Genomic DNA, 14,618 nt, shown 5'->3' with positions numbered 1-14,618 from the left:
AGACACATGCGCCCTCGCATGCTGGCCCCACCATCTGATACCAAGAAGTTGGCTCTAATACCAATTATAACAGCTTAGGCAAACCACCTTCAAAAGGTTGTTTCCTAGCCAACATATATAAGCCCAGCATCCCCCCTCCTAGCCAGCCGATGTGGGATTCGCCAAGGTCACTCACCGACTGCTAAGCACCGGGTCCTATTGAGAAGTATAAGGGCAAGAGGACTCATTGGTTATCCCTTTTGTTGAAAGAAACTTGATAGGGATTGATTAACAAAAGTCTTTGGCATTATCAAACCTAAGTTTCTTAATTTCCACCCCAAATTGATTCTTGACCATGTTATAAAACGTAGGAAAAATTGTACTCACCTCAGATTTATTTTTTAGCAGATATAGCCACACCACCCTAGTGCAGTCATCGACAAACACAATAAACCAACATGCCCCATAAATATTGGGAACACTTGAAGGGCCCCAAACATCACTATGAATTAGAGAAAAGGGAAGAGTAGTTCTTTTATTAGATAAAGGATAGGTCACTCTTTTATGCTTTGCAAGTTCACACACAAAACAATGAAAATGTTTAACATCAAGACCCTTAAATAAATCTGGAAACATGACCCTAAGAGTAAAAAAGGAAGGATGATTGAGATAATAGTGATGTAACCAAAGCTAATCTTTATTGGATTGGGCCAGGCATGACACAAGGGGAACCTCCTCCTTTTTCTCCTGTTCACCCAGTTCCTCAAGATTGCATAGACTAGCCCTAGCTTTAGCAAGCCCAATCATCCTCTTCATGTCCTGTTACTGAATCTTATAGAGAGTAGAATAGAAATTAACACTGCAATTGGTATCTAAGAAAAGCTTTTGGCTAGAGATGAGGTTAGTGAATAATTTTGGAACATGAAGAACATTTTTTAGGATGAGATGTTCATTAAGGAACCATCTGCCATAGCAATTTTTTTGGAGCTTGAACAAGGACTATAGGTGATAAAAAGATTTGAGGAAGGGGTCATGTGATTTGTTGCCCTAGAATCTAAGATCCATGAGTTAGGTTGAGCTATTCCCGAAGCATGTAGGGTAAGAGAACGAGAGGAAATACCTGTCAGTGCAAGAGAACAAGTACCTTTCTCAACTTTCTTATCAAGGGATTCCAAAAAGCTCCTTAGTCTCTCAATTTCAGCCATGTTAAGCTCCGGGCCATCTCCCTGCTCTAAACCCTTTTGTTCAGCCTGCTAGTGGATGCTAGCCATATAGACTTGACCTTGCCCTTGACCGAGTTGTCCTCCTTTGGATGGCTTTTCGTGTAGCTTCCAACACTTTTCTATAGTGTGCCTAGGTTTTTTACAATAGGTACACCATAGGGAGTCTCCATCTCCAGCCTCTTTCTCCTCTCTAAGTCCTTTGTTAGGAGCTTTTAGGAACACTGGGGCAGAACTCTCCATTGGAGAGTTGTCTAGCATTACTCCCCTTCTTTCCTCTTCAAAACGGACTATGGAAATTACTTCATTTAGAGAGGGTAAATCCTCCTTACCGAGGATTTGAACTCTTACTACATCAAATTCCATGTTTAGTCTAGCTAGAAAGTTGTATGTCCTCTCTTTCTCCACAAATCTCTTATGTAATACAGCATCTTCACTGCACTTCATCTTTATGCATTGGTAATGATCCAATTCCTACCATAAGGTCTACAGTACATTCACATATTTTGTGATGGATCTTGCTCCTTGCTTGGTGGCTATAACTTTGGTCCTTATCTCATAAATTTGTGCATCATCGTGAACCTTGGAATAGGCAAGCCTTACTGCCTCCCAAATGTCCTTTGTTGTCATGAGGAATATCACAGTGTCATTGATCTCTGAAACCATGGAGTTCCAAAGCCAAGACATCACTAGAGAGTCCCCCTCATCCCATGCTGCAAACGTGGGATCTCCTTCCTTAGGACCAATCCCCAAAAGGTGACTGAACTTCCCTTTTCCCTTTAGAAAAGTGCGGATTAGTTGAGACCACTACAAGTAGTTCTTACCATTCAATCGGTAAGCCACTTGAATATTCTGCTACTCCCCACCCAAGCCTACACTATTGGTTCCAGCAAACGGAATTTCCATTGCATTGTTGGAATCGGCCGAATCCAACATAGGATTAGAGTTAGAGGTAGTAGACATAATATAGAATGAAGAAGATTGATGAAGGCCTTAACAGTCCCAAAGAATGGTGACTATTCTATGGCTTTGATACCATGTCAAAGAAGATGTGAAAAAAATGTTTTTCAATCTTATTCCCCTTTAACAGGTAGATCGAATTATATACAAAACTTCCTTACTAAATTAGGAAGTTTTTAAGAAACGAAATAAGAGAGTTTCCAAATCTGGTTTTGGAAACTTATACTACTTTAGAATGCAACAACTAATGGAAAGATACAGCTATTAAAAAGATACAGCAATCCAAATCTAGAAGATACATTCTCTGTTTTAGGAAACAAATAAAAAACTGTGCCAATCAGGGAATCAATGCTGATCTGATCTTGTCCAAGAATAAGGACAAGATCAGTCTTCCCAATTGTTGACAATTTGTTTCTTTCAGATCATTTGAATTTGTAGTGACTCTAATATCTTAGACAGTGTCCATAATTCTTCCGCATTCCTATCCAAATATTGAGTCACAGCAAAGATAATGCTATCATTCATGTACAACTTTTTTTACACCACTTTCAAACGTCAAACAAGTCTTCCATTTGTTATATTTCTTTCACATAGTAATATTTAATATGGATTTCCTCCAACTGCTAGCCCGAAATTGGACCATGCAATAGATGAATATGCCATTGTCACTTCAAATTCCAATTTTTATTTTTACAATGGAAATATAAACAGAAACATGATTTGTCTGATTTCTCAAGGCTCATTTAGTTGGGTTTCATTTTCACTTCCCAGTTTTTATTTCCAAAAATTTTCAAAAGAAAAAACAAAAAATGGTGTTTCATTCTCTGTTTTTGCTTTCAAAAAAGGTCAAAAATTTTCATAACTTTTGGAAAAAAATGAAAACGGCTAAAAGGTATTTCAACATTTTCCATCAAGGGCATTTTTGTTCCCTCTGAGAACTTTTCTTCTTCCCTTCATTAAGATTTTCTACATCAAGGGCATTTGTGTCAATATTAATTAAATTGTTACATATATTTAATCATCAAATATATTAAATTATCGCAAAAAAAAGACGTCTCCAGTGCACAAAACTCCCAACTTTACAAGGACTAGGGGAGGATCAAATTTATATGCAGCCTTCCCTTATTTTTTTCCCCCGAAACAATCTGTTTCCACAACTTAAATTCGTGACCTTCTAGTCACAAAAGAGCAACCTTGTTGTTGCTACTTAGGCTCGGCCTCATATTACATATATTTAACAACCCTCACAAAATGAGGAGTCTCATGCACCAAGAACTCCCTTTTTTATATTTAATTACAAAATAAAATAAAATAAATTTGTATCAAGTGATATTTTCAGTTTTATTTTTAAAATTTAAAAAAACACACACACACACACACACAGAAAGCTATCAAACAACATGCTCAATTTTCATTTTCTTAACAAAAAATGGAAAGTGAAAACAAAAAGGGACATCCCCAATGCATGAGACTACCCACTTGTGAAAGATGGGGGAGGGTCATTTTTTATACACATCCTTACCCTTGCTTTACAAAAAGATGTTTCCATGAATCAAACCCATAACCTTCAGTAACAAAAGAGCAACCTAAACATCGTTTGCACTTACATTCACCAATAAAGTGCAAAGTGCAGCTCTAGTGCTTTTTCTTGTCAAAGCAGAGCACAAATGAGGAAGCCCAGCTTAAGCACTAAGAGTGCACTTTTTTTATTGTTTTGAAGTTTAACCAAAAAAAGGGGGGGCTGTTATTATGTACCTTAATACACATATCTATTGTATAAATATCTTTGAGTGTTGTAGAAGAGAAGATTCAGTATTCGGTCATGATTTTTTGACATGGGGTGTTGGTAGTATAGCTAGAGTTGAAGAGTCTAGATTTACAATGAGAAGCAAACAAGGCAATACAACAAGAAGAACACCAACTTCAACTTCTAGTTCATGGCCTGTTTTGGTTGAAGAAGTCAATTAGATGGCACTGATGAGGGAAGATGGTGAGTATTATTATTCCACTGATGAAGATAACTTTCTGAATTTAGACTAAAGTCATTGAAAATGAATTAAAATACACCCTTCTGCTTTTTTAGGATGAATTTTTATCTTGACAGTATTATCTAGTGATTCGGTTGCAGTTATTATAGCATCTCTTTATTATTTTTTATAACATTTGTGCTTTATTTTGATTGAGTGCACACTTGCATTCCGTACTTAAGCTCTGGGAGGTCTTTATGCTTGAGTGCAGTTAAAGCCTTTAAAAACACAGAATTGACATTAGTATCACTGTCAATAGCTTCTCATTTAATTTCATTCATTTTATCACTAAAACCCTGTAACTAAAGTGTAAAAAGAAAAATACTAACGTTTTATTTCCAATTGTCTAGTAGTACGTTAGAAGCACAAGTACAAATACAAACACGATGATTTGGGAAAATACCGACAAGCAAGAAAATGGGAACAAGTATATCTATATGCTGCAATTATAAAAAAGTGTCCTGAACCACAAAATAAACATGGATTATGCCTTCCTCTTCATAAATATAAACATTACTTTTAATGCATCATACAAACACTATCCACAAATTATATACCACCACACAAAAATTATAAAATGTATATTTAATGGCCAACCATGTCCAATAGGCATCACTCTAACCTTATCACATGTGATCTCATTTTTCTATTTTGTCTTGTCTTGTATAAATCAAAAAAGAAAAAAATAAGTAGTATGTAAAAAGATGAGTGTATACTCATATAATAAAGATGTACATGGAGAAGGTCGAACCCAACAAGCAGATCAGCAAGACATAGTTACTCATGTCAAAAAGAAAAATAAAAGAAAAGGTTTCCTCTACTCAACTTGCCACAAAATAAAGATCCAAATCAATGGTCAATGATGAGACAAAAATTCCAAACAAGCATCACATTCAGTAAGTGTGCCTATAGGCATAAGATATGAATATTCATATACATGATTCTCTTCGAACCTCAACACAATCTAACCATTCCTGTAGAGATTGTAAAGAGAGAACTGGTGATATTTGATTTACAACAATGCCCTATTAATGTCCCTACTAGCCACTACCTTTAGAGCTCAGGTGTATTGATTGTTATCTGCTTCACTCAGTCAGATTCCTAAACCTGACCTAGGGTTTATGAAGTAATTGGGAAGAAATCGAGAGAGAAGGTAATCAAGAAAGAGGGAGAGATCAGAACGAACAGAGAGAGAGAGAGAGAGAGAGAGAGAATGAATTCTTGTTATTTCACTTCATTATCTCTCATCCTTCAGGTAGTGGCCTATTTATAGGCCTTCTAGCTTTCAGTTACAATTGAAACTGAAAGTTACAGGTTGCTTTCAGTTGTAACTGTAAACTGAAAAAATTACAAGTTGTATCAGAATACAATGCAGTAATTGCAACAAGCTGCAATTACTGTTATAGCCCTAGGGTCTTGACAGTCCCCCCTCCTTAAAAGATTTCTTGTCCCCAAGAAATCACAGTAAAGTTCTGGAGTGATTATGGCAATTGATTCTGCAAGCCTCTTTCTCTTCCTTTGATTAACATGGTTTTCCATGTCATGCCATTTTCTCTTCTCAAGTTGTACAATATTGATAATCTTTTCCCGCTGCCTGAGAAGTTTAGCTGCTTCATTCTCTGCATGTCTTATTTCAGTCTGAAGAAACTTCAAGCTTTCTCTAAGACTTCAATAGTTTCAACAAGTCTTTTTTTTTTTTCTGGACCTAAGCCTTTCAATATCCCCAACATCCTGATTGTGTAGGAAGATAGAAGAATGTTCCGCAAGTTCCACAATGGCTGAAACATGACCTCCATATCTAGATTTAGACCATCTGTAATGATTTTCTGGAGTCCAATGGTCCAACATTCCCAGTCTTAGGACCTTATCAGCCCTACAATCAGTTTCCTTGGAACCAATATAAGAGTGTTCCATCCCAAATTGCCCATTCAGAACTTCTTTGGCTGCATGTGGAGCATCAAAAACTTGATCCAGCCTAGAATAGATGCCTAGGGCACACATCTCATCAGATGAAAGAAAAATCTCTTCATCGCGACTTTCGTCTCTGACATGATTTATAGCTGGAATATCTACTGAACCAATGTTTTTTACCTAGAAATCACGGTCACCGGAATCTTGAGTTACAAATGACTGGTCAAATTCAGATTGTTCCTCAGCTTCCTATAAGTCAGAAGTGAGGAAGGATTCCAGCTCGGTTGTGATATTCTTTTAAGCAGCTCAATGGCTTGAAACCTAAAAGACGAAGATGTCCTGAAGAGATTTCCTTTATCTCTGAAAGCTCCTCAAATGAAAACACAATATTTTCATTCTTATGAGACTGAACACATTTTGTAGCCTCATGCACTAAAGCACCAATATCCGCACAGATGAAGGATCTTTCAATCAGAACTGCCTGCTCCAATACAGGTAGTTCATCAGCTTCTTGCAAACCGGAGGTATTAGGTAGGATTCCAGCTTCTGCTAGAATCACTTCTGCAGTGGATCTTGGAGGAAAATCCACTGGTATACTGGCCTGAAGGATCTTTGAAAGCTTATTCAAAAATTCATCCAGCTTTTGGCCAAAATTAGCAAAATCTTCCTTGATTCCTTTGTCCATCTCTACTGCTCACCTCTGAAACTGTCTCCAAGAATCGCCTGAATCTGAATTTAGCAACCGAGGATCAGCTACTCTGATACCAAAAGTCAGATTCCTAAACCTGACCTAGGGTTTCTGAAGTAATTGAGAAGAAATGGAGAGAAAAACTAATCGAGAAAGAGGGAGAGATCAGAAAGAACAGAGAGAGAAAGAGAGATAACAGAAAGAACAGGAAGAACAGATATATATATATAGAGAGAGAGAGAGAGAGAATGAATTCTTGTTATTTCACTTCATAATCTCTCATCCTCCAAGGAGTGGCCTATTTATAGGCCTTCTAGCTTTCAGTTACAATTGTGACTGAAAGTTACAAGTTGCTTTCAGTTGTAACTGTAAACTGAAAAAGTTATAAGTTGTAACAGAAAAATACAACGCAGAAACTGTTATAGCCCTAAGGTCTTCACGCACTCCTTCACCATTCATTCATAGGGACATTTTGATAGAGAAATAAAGAGAGAAAAAGAACATTTCTAAATCCAGATATCAAACTTTCCACCCTCCTTATGTTCATCAGTAACACGTACGCTGCCCTTTAACTTTAGGATTAAATTATTATTTATGTTCAAGAAAAATCATTAACACAAATCAGCCCAATATGCATTATATATGTGCTTTAAGATTTCAAAACAATCTACTATATGCCAATCTTTCTGAAAGTACCTCTAAGGCATATCAAACCTCAATAAAAACAAATGAAGTATAAATTCTACCTAACAAAACGAGATGTACATGACAAAATAAAGGAAGGTGTTTAACACCTTCTAATATTCCTGACATGAAAATGAATTGAATAAAGATGATGTGTGCAGTGTGCTAAACTGAGCTATCAAGCTTGTCAATGGGGAAAACATACGGCAAGTGCAGAAGAAAGAAAATAACAAATGCTCATGTTTATATGTCTATCATTTAGCAATAGAGAGAGAATTACAGTCTGCAGTTTAAGAAGAACACTCCCGAGATCAGAATAACTCTTGCAGCGGGAAGCCTCCATTGCAAATTCCTTCCAGACCATCACATTACGAGCATTTTCTACCAGAGCCTAAATAATTTGGAGGATCACAATTAGAATTGATAAGAAAGGAAGATTAAAATTAGAGGAACATGAAAAAAGAATGGATAAACAATAAGCACCAACCACACACCTTGGTATGTTGGTCAATGATATTTAACATGCCCACAGCCAGCTTTTGCATGATAAACCGGCAAGCAAGAGTCAGATCTTTGACCATTTTCACTCCAACTTTGTGTGTTTTATATGCAATGGGCTCTGGAAATTGATTAATTGGACGGACAAGTAGCACATCTGCCCAAGAGTAGTTTCTTGTGCGAGGAAAAAATATCACAAGATACTTTTTCCTGTCATGAGTTGGCTTTGCTTTCAGGGTTGCCAATGGCCAGTCTGCCCTTGCACATCGGATTCCTGCTTGCCACTTCCCTCTCCACTATACTTGGAGAAACAGAGGAACACGGAAAAAATAAATTAAAACCAACACTTGCATCAGTGAGTTATTGTGCACAAAAACTGGACACAAAAGTTGCAAGGGACATTACTCACAAGCAGTACCACCAGAAAAATAAACATTAAGAAGATGCAAAAGGACCCAGAGATGCAAACATAAAAATTCTCATTTTATCAATTGGGCAACCTCCCAGACCTTCAAAATACAGCATGTATCTACTCTATATTCAGTTTAGAACAACTTCACCAGCAACCAGATGAAACCTATAGAATTAAAATTCAAACAAACAAACAAACAAGGCAAGCACATAGAGAAACAACACCCTTTGACCTACCAAGCTTTCAAATTCTCACTATTAGAATAGTTCAATATACAGTAAATCACGTAATCTAGAAGTCAACACAACATTGTACACATACCTTGACCCAAACAGCCAAGGCTTCATCACGTTCCAGCCAGTTGGATTCTGAAAGAGAGGATTCTCCTTCCCTTGGATTGGCCAGCAGTCCATTATCATTTGCATCCAAAATTAGATCGGACGTCTCAGAGGCCAGGCAAGTTTCTGTGGAAAGTTCCTGCCCATTAAATGTATCATCCTCAGAATCATGAGAATCACAGGAAATGTTTTGCCCCTCCATCTCAATTTCAAAATATGAAGCTCCACTGCATTGGCCTTCAGAATTACCCAATTCACCATTTGTCCATTGAGCTTCTCCTTGCCTCTCTTCCTGAGCTCTTTCAACATCTGGGGACAAATCATTTTCTTTAACATCAGCCACTTGAACTTGTCCTCCATGTTCAACGCAATTTGATTCTCTGTCATACATGAAAGCATTTTCTGAATCCTGTTGACGGCCATCACATTCTTCAACATAATGTACACCAGAACAAGGCAGCACTTCCATAACTGCACCTAAAATCAATAACGCAATGTCTGTCTGTATTATCACCAATTACATCCCACTCACCTCCCTGTTCAAACAAGCTCAACCACATGGAAAAGTCAGACATATTAATTTGAGTTCACCATAATTTAGGATCAAGTTTTAGAGAAAACCAGCAATCAAACTAAATATTTATTAATTTAGGATGCTCCATCATTAATCAATTCCAAGTCCACCAAATTTTATGCCTTTACTAATAAAACAAGTAACCACCTTCAAGCACAAATTGATAATGTGGATCTTCATGATCTTCCAGATTGAGAAGATCTATGGGTGAACAAGATGTCTGAATACCAGGACCAGACAATCCGTTTCCTTTTTGAAATTGATTTTCCAGAGAACAGGCAATTAAAATTTGCTTTAGACATGGCACAGAGTAAAAGAATCTGATTTTGCAATTTATAGTATTGTACAGACCTCAGAAAAGTAAGTGTTTAAAAAACTTATGAAACCAAAATCAAAAAACTTGTGAAAAAACTGGCCAACAAATAAAGAAATCAGCAAAGAATCAAAAGCATCAAAAATAAGGTAAGACTATTTAGATTTTCCAAATGACATTCCCATTCATTCTGGACAAATCATTTCAACAACCTATGCTTCTATCTTATCTAAAGTAATTGCATCTGTCCAATTATTTCCAACTAGACACAATATTACCAGTTTATTATCAGCAGAACAAAAGGTCAAGATCAAGTAAGTCCCACAACCAATGCATGTCCAGGCTATTAAATTTCAAAAGTTACAATGGCTATAGGCATGCCATTATATATGCACAAAACCTAATATGATGATTTAGCTAACAAAAAGTGGATAAAACAAATTGGTTCAATGAAGTTCAGTTCAACCAGAGATCAAAAATTTCTAAAAGCAACACAGACAATAGACAGGAGATGGACTGAGTGAAACACCGATATCTACAGATAATGGATACCAAAAAGTGCAAGAAATTTTACATGGTAAATAAGACAATGAAGTATATTTTGCATTGATATGCAGCCATACAAGAAAATATAGGCTTATAAATAAGATTATTCATGATAAAGTTAAAGTAACTCTCTCATTGAAGATAAGCTATGCAAAACGTAATTAAAATGGTTTGGAGATGTGAAGAGAGTACCTTAGACACACCTGTGAGGAGTGTAAATGGAGTGGAAGAAGATTACAGCAAAATAAATAGGGAAGACCACGTGATATAGAAATCTTAGACACAACACGAGATATAATAGCCTTAAAAAAATTATGGTCATGGATAGAAATAACTAGAGAGCTAAAATCCATGTAGCTAACCCCACCTAGTGAGTTTTACAGGTTTTGATGATGATGAGGATGATGCTTAATTTGAAAATGTATCATTTCTCTGTTATCTTCATACCCTTTGATCTGTCTCACCAATCACTCCTTCCACTAAAATAAAAGAATTGATGATATCTTCATCTCATTGTGACATTAGGAACATAGTTTAATAATCAAAATAATTACAGTTTACAAGGTCTTTCTCTTAAACGAATCTAGATGCTGATCTATTAGCATGCCATTCATTAACTACTGAAAAAGAAAAATTAATCGAGGAAATAAAACAACTTACCTATTGGATAATGTTCAGAGATTATGAAAAACAATTTATTTAGAATTGAGTATATACTGTTGAACACAATAAAGAAAAAGAAAAATAAAAAAACACCAGTCCAACCCCATTGCCCAAAAAAAAAAAAAAATGCCACCTCCTTAGTAAATATCCCAGAAAACAAAAGAAAAAAGTAATTGCTTATACAACAAGGAAAAACAAAATAACAAACATGCTTAGCAAATCCACATTGAAAAAGTCATTAAAAACATTAACCCACAAAACAGTAACAAGAAAACTGATTTATGTGGATATAATTTCCTAAAGTTGTCAAATGGGCTACAATAAAAGTTTGAACGTTCGCTAGTTAATTTGTGATATACAAAATATAGCTAACAAGCTGATTTAAAATGATGACCCAGCTGTACCATAGCAACAACAGCAAGAAACCTCTATCACAAGTAGCAGCAGGAGGTATTTCGAAAGTCGCTGTTCAAAAGGTCCGATCACCCATTACATTTGCAAGTCACCGCTTCTTTGGGATTTAGTGCAGTTCGGGGTTTGAGAAAAATAAATGCACCAATTATCAGCCAATCTCATAATTTAACGAAAGTCTGAGTTACCCAATTCGAAACCTCAACTTAAATTGCAACGATTGTAAATCAGAAACAGAAACCCCTTAATCCACCGAAGAAACTCAAAAGAAGGCGCATAAAACAACCCTACATTATCTTAATCCGAAGAAATACTAAGAATACCCCATGGAGACCGGTAAGCAGATCATCAACGTGTGAGATAGGGCTCGACCTAAATTCAACCTGTAACAACCCAAGAACGGACAAATGGGACGGGATCAAGGAGCCCCCAATCATTGCCCTAAAAGCATTAAAATCAGAATCAAAAATTCCAAGGAAAGTTGGAATTAATTAAAATCCATTAAACTCTGGACTAATCTCGTGCTTCTCCTTTTTGGGTACAATGACTTGCGCTAGGTCACACGCACGACAGATAGACATGGCTATACAAACAGCGTTACATATATAGCTATATACACAATGTATGGCGATCGGAAGCTTAATCCAAAAAAGAAAAATTTTGCAGAGGGTAATGTACCTTTTGCAACTGGATGATCAACCCTTTTCCCCAGCATTTGGTACGGTGGTGAAATTGTGAGGGTTTTAATTTTTTTTTTTTTTTCCGGTTACGGAGGGGGTATGGTGAGTGTGTGACTAACCAGATTATTTTTCTGTGTGATGAAGACGGGGGGCGGGCACGTCCACGGTCCAATGTCCACAAGAGGGGGGGGAGAGAGAGGGATGGAAGACGAATGGAATGGGCTATTGGGGGGGCTGCCTAGGTTGGCTTAGGGTATAAATAAAAAGGGGAAAAAAAAACCTAAGCTGGGGCTGGCTAGGTTGGTTTAGGATATAAATAACAAAGAAAAAAAACAACTAAGCTACGGCTAACAGAAGATTCATTGAATTGACTGGTTATATAATGAAATGAAATGCCAATATAATGGGAAAAGGGCATGACACAATTTAAATAATATATTTATAATTATTAATTTTAGAACGTGGTGAATGCGAATTATTCTCGTCTCGCTTATGAATAAATTGAAGATTTATTTATTACTAAAAATATAGAAATACCAATAAATTTTCTATTTTATGAGTATTTGTGAAACGAGTTTGCCTTACATTAAAATGTTTATTTATTTATTGTTGTTGATAATTTTTTTATAAATAAATTACATATCTTGTAACAACCACTAAATCATTAACCTATTATTATATTTATAATTTAATAATTCAGTTCAATTTTTTAAACATTAATAAGTATACAGTGTTATTCACACAATTAAAATAAATCTTCAAAAAGATTAAACATTTTTATTCTTTTTTTGTGGCATACCGTCATAAGAAGGTGACAATATGAAACGTAATGCCATTAATTTATTATTGTTAATTTTTATTATTCATACTTTTTTAAAAATATATATATATATAAGTGGTATTTCATGTTTCACAAATTATATCAATCGTCGTGCCATTTAAAAGTCATTTTAGATTATCTCATATCATTAAATTAAATTAAATTTTTAGATTATCTTGATATTTTATATATTTATACAAATTTCTTAACGAGGTTAATGTAATTTTTAAAAATGAGGGTACATACTGTAATTTAATAAAATATCAGAGGCATTGACTGTAAATTTATTATTTTTCTTATATCCGTATAGACTAGAAGATTAAACTAATGTCAATAAATCCTCTTCCAATACAAAAAAAACTTCACTCAAGCTTGTCCTATCTAGATTGTGTGAAACCATTCTGGCGTTATATTGTTCATTTTATAAGTATGAATTATTAAGATTATGATAAATAATAATTTAATAATCAAATTATTTGTCTCTTAAATCTTACATAAATATACAAGGCGAATGGAATTAAATACAAGATATCATATTATTTTTTTTAATAACTTTATTTAATGGTAAGTTTCATGAATATATAACAATTAAAACGATGTAACTCTTTAAAAAGTTTTTTTTTTTTTTTTCATGATTGCAGTTTATTTTTCTTTGAAAAATATAATCCTTTATTCTGTTTCAATGAACAATTGATCCGTTTAAAAAGAGTCAAGAATTTAAGATATTATATAATATGTAGAATTGATAAAACTCTTTCAATGTTTATAATTCGAGATACGTAACTTTTGTAATTTTATTTTTAACCAAATGTCCCTTTTAACATTATTTTCTGGTAAAAAAAACTTAATTTAATACTAAGAAGAAAATAATCACAATATCTCAATTAATCTTAAACAATTACCCACAATTATGTTATTACAAATCATTTAAAATAAAAATATTAAAATTACTCTTAAGTGGGAGAAAATGGTGCCAATTGATAATTTGAGAGAGAGAAATGGAAAAAAAGTAAAATATATATAATTGTATAAAAATATGTTTTTTTTATTATTTATTTTTAAAAAAATCATAGGGCTCTTTTGGTCAACTTTTTGTTTTAAATTTTATTATTTTAAAAGCAAAAATAGAAAATAACATTATTTCATAGTTGTTTTCACTTTCAAAAATATTGAAAAGATTTGAAAAAATCATGAAAATAATAGATAAGTACTCAAAGAAAATAGAAAATTAACTTTTAAATATAATAATTGCTTAAAACACAATTTATCACTGTGGGTTTATATTAATTTTTAGCCATAGTTTGATTCTCGTGAAGAAGTAAAAAAATGTTCAACTATTGAAATTACAATAAAAAAATTATATTTATTGTGGGAAAAATAAGAAATTTCAAAGAATTATGTGTTTGAAAATTCAATTCTTTAAAGATTACTTTGCTTTCACCATTTAAAGATAAATTAAAAGACTAATTTGTTTCTGCTATTTTAATTGATTTATAATAATAGAACTATATGTAATTGCTTAAGATTAATTGAACCATTATGGTTATTTTCTTCTTTCGATATGTAAATATAATTTTTTTCTAAAAAATAATATCAAAGAAATTCTCATATAAACTTTGAAAGAGGAAAATGAATTTTAGCCTAAATAATAAGTTTTGAAGCTCAGCGTCCTCTTCACAGCATCCTATGCTTTATTACACTAATAATAATATAATTATATCTGGTTATTACCTTATTATTATTTAATTACTGGAATACCCAAAAAAAAATACATTTAAGAGAAACTATGGTCCCAGTGCACAATGCAAAGTAAATAGGAATTGAATGACATTATTTTTCTTGGGAACATGCTCACAGACCATAGTCACGAAAGTAGTAGGAAAATTTGAAATGG

The 14,618-nt window shown here is 34.2% G+C and overlaps 1 protein-coding gene across 7 annotated transcripts in view; it reads right to left on the bottom strand.

Moving 5' to 3' along the window:
- The window catches only part of LOC127803442 (histone-lysine N-methyltransferase SUVR5), a 32,346-nt gene extending 20,354 nt beyond the window's left edge, over positions 1-11,992 (bottom strand). The window contains exons 1-5 of one of the 7 annotated variants that reach the window (XM_052339663.1): positions 11,218-11,887; positions 9,195-9,253; positions 8,701-9,097; positions 7,964-8,263; positions 7,750-7,860 (exon numbers count right to left, since the gene is read on the bottom strand). In XM_052339663.1, the coding sequence (XP_052195623.1) occupies positions 7,750-7,860; positions 7,964-8,263; positions 8,701-9,097; positions 9,195-9,253; positions 11,218-11,220 (870 nt within the window). In that variant the 5' untranslated portion in view covers positions 11,221-11,887. The other 6 variants (XM_052339660.1, XM_052339662.1, XM_052339665.1 and 3 more) reach the window with 6 other exon arrangements.
- Between the last annotated feature and the right edge of the window lie 2,626 nt (positions 11,993-14,618).

The sequence above is a fragment of the Diospyros lotus genome, chromosome 6, assembly GCF_014633365.1.
Source record: "Diospyros lotus cultivar Yz01 chromosome 6, ASM1463336v1, whole genome shotgun sequence".
NCBI lineage: Eukaryota > Viridiplantae > Streptophyta > Magnoliopsida > Ericales > Ebenaceae > Diospyros > Diospyros lotus.
Note: the sequence above shows the minus strand (reverse complement) of the source record. Positions and strands in the feature narration are given on the sequence as shown.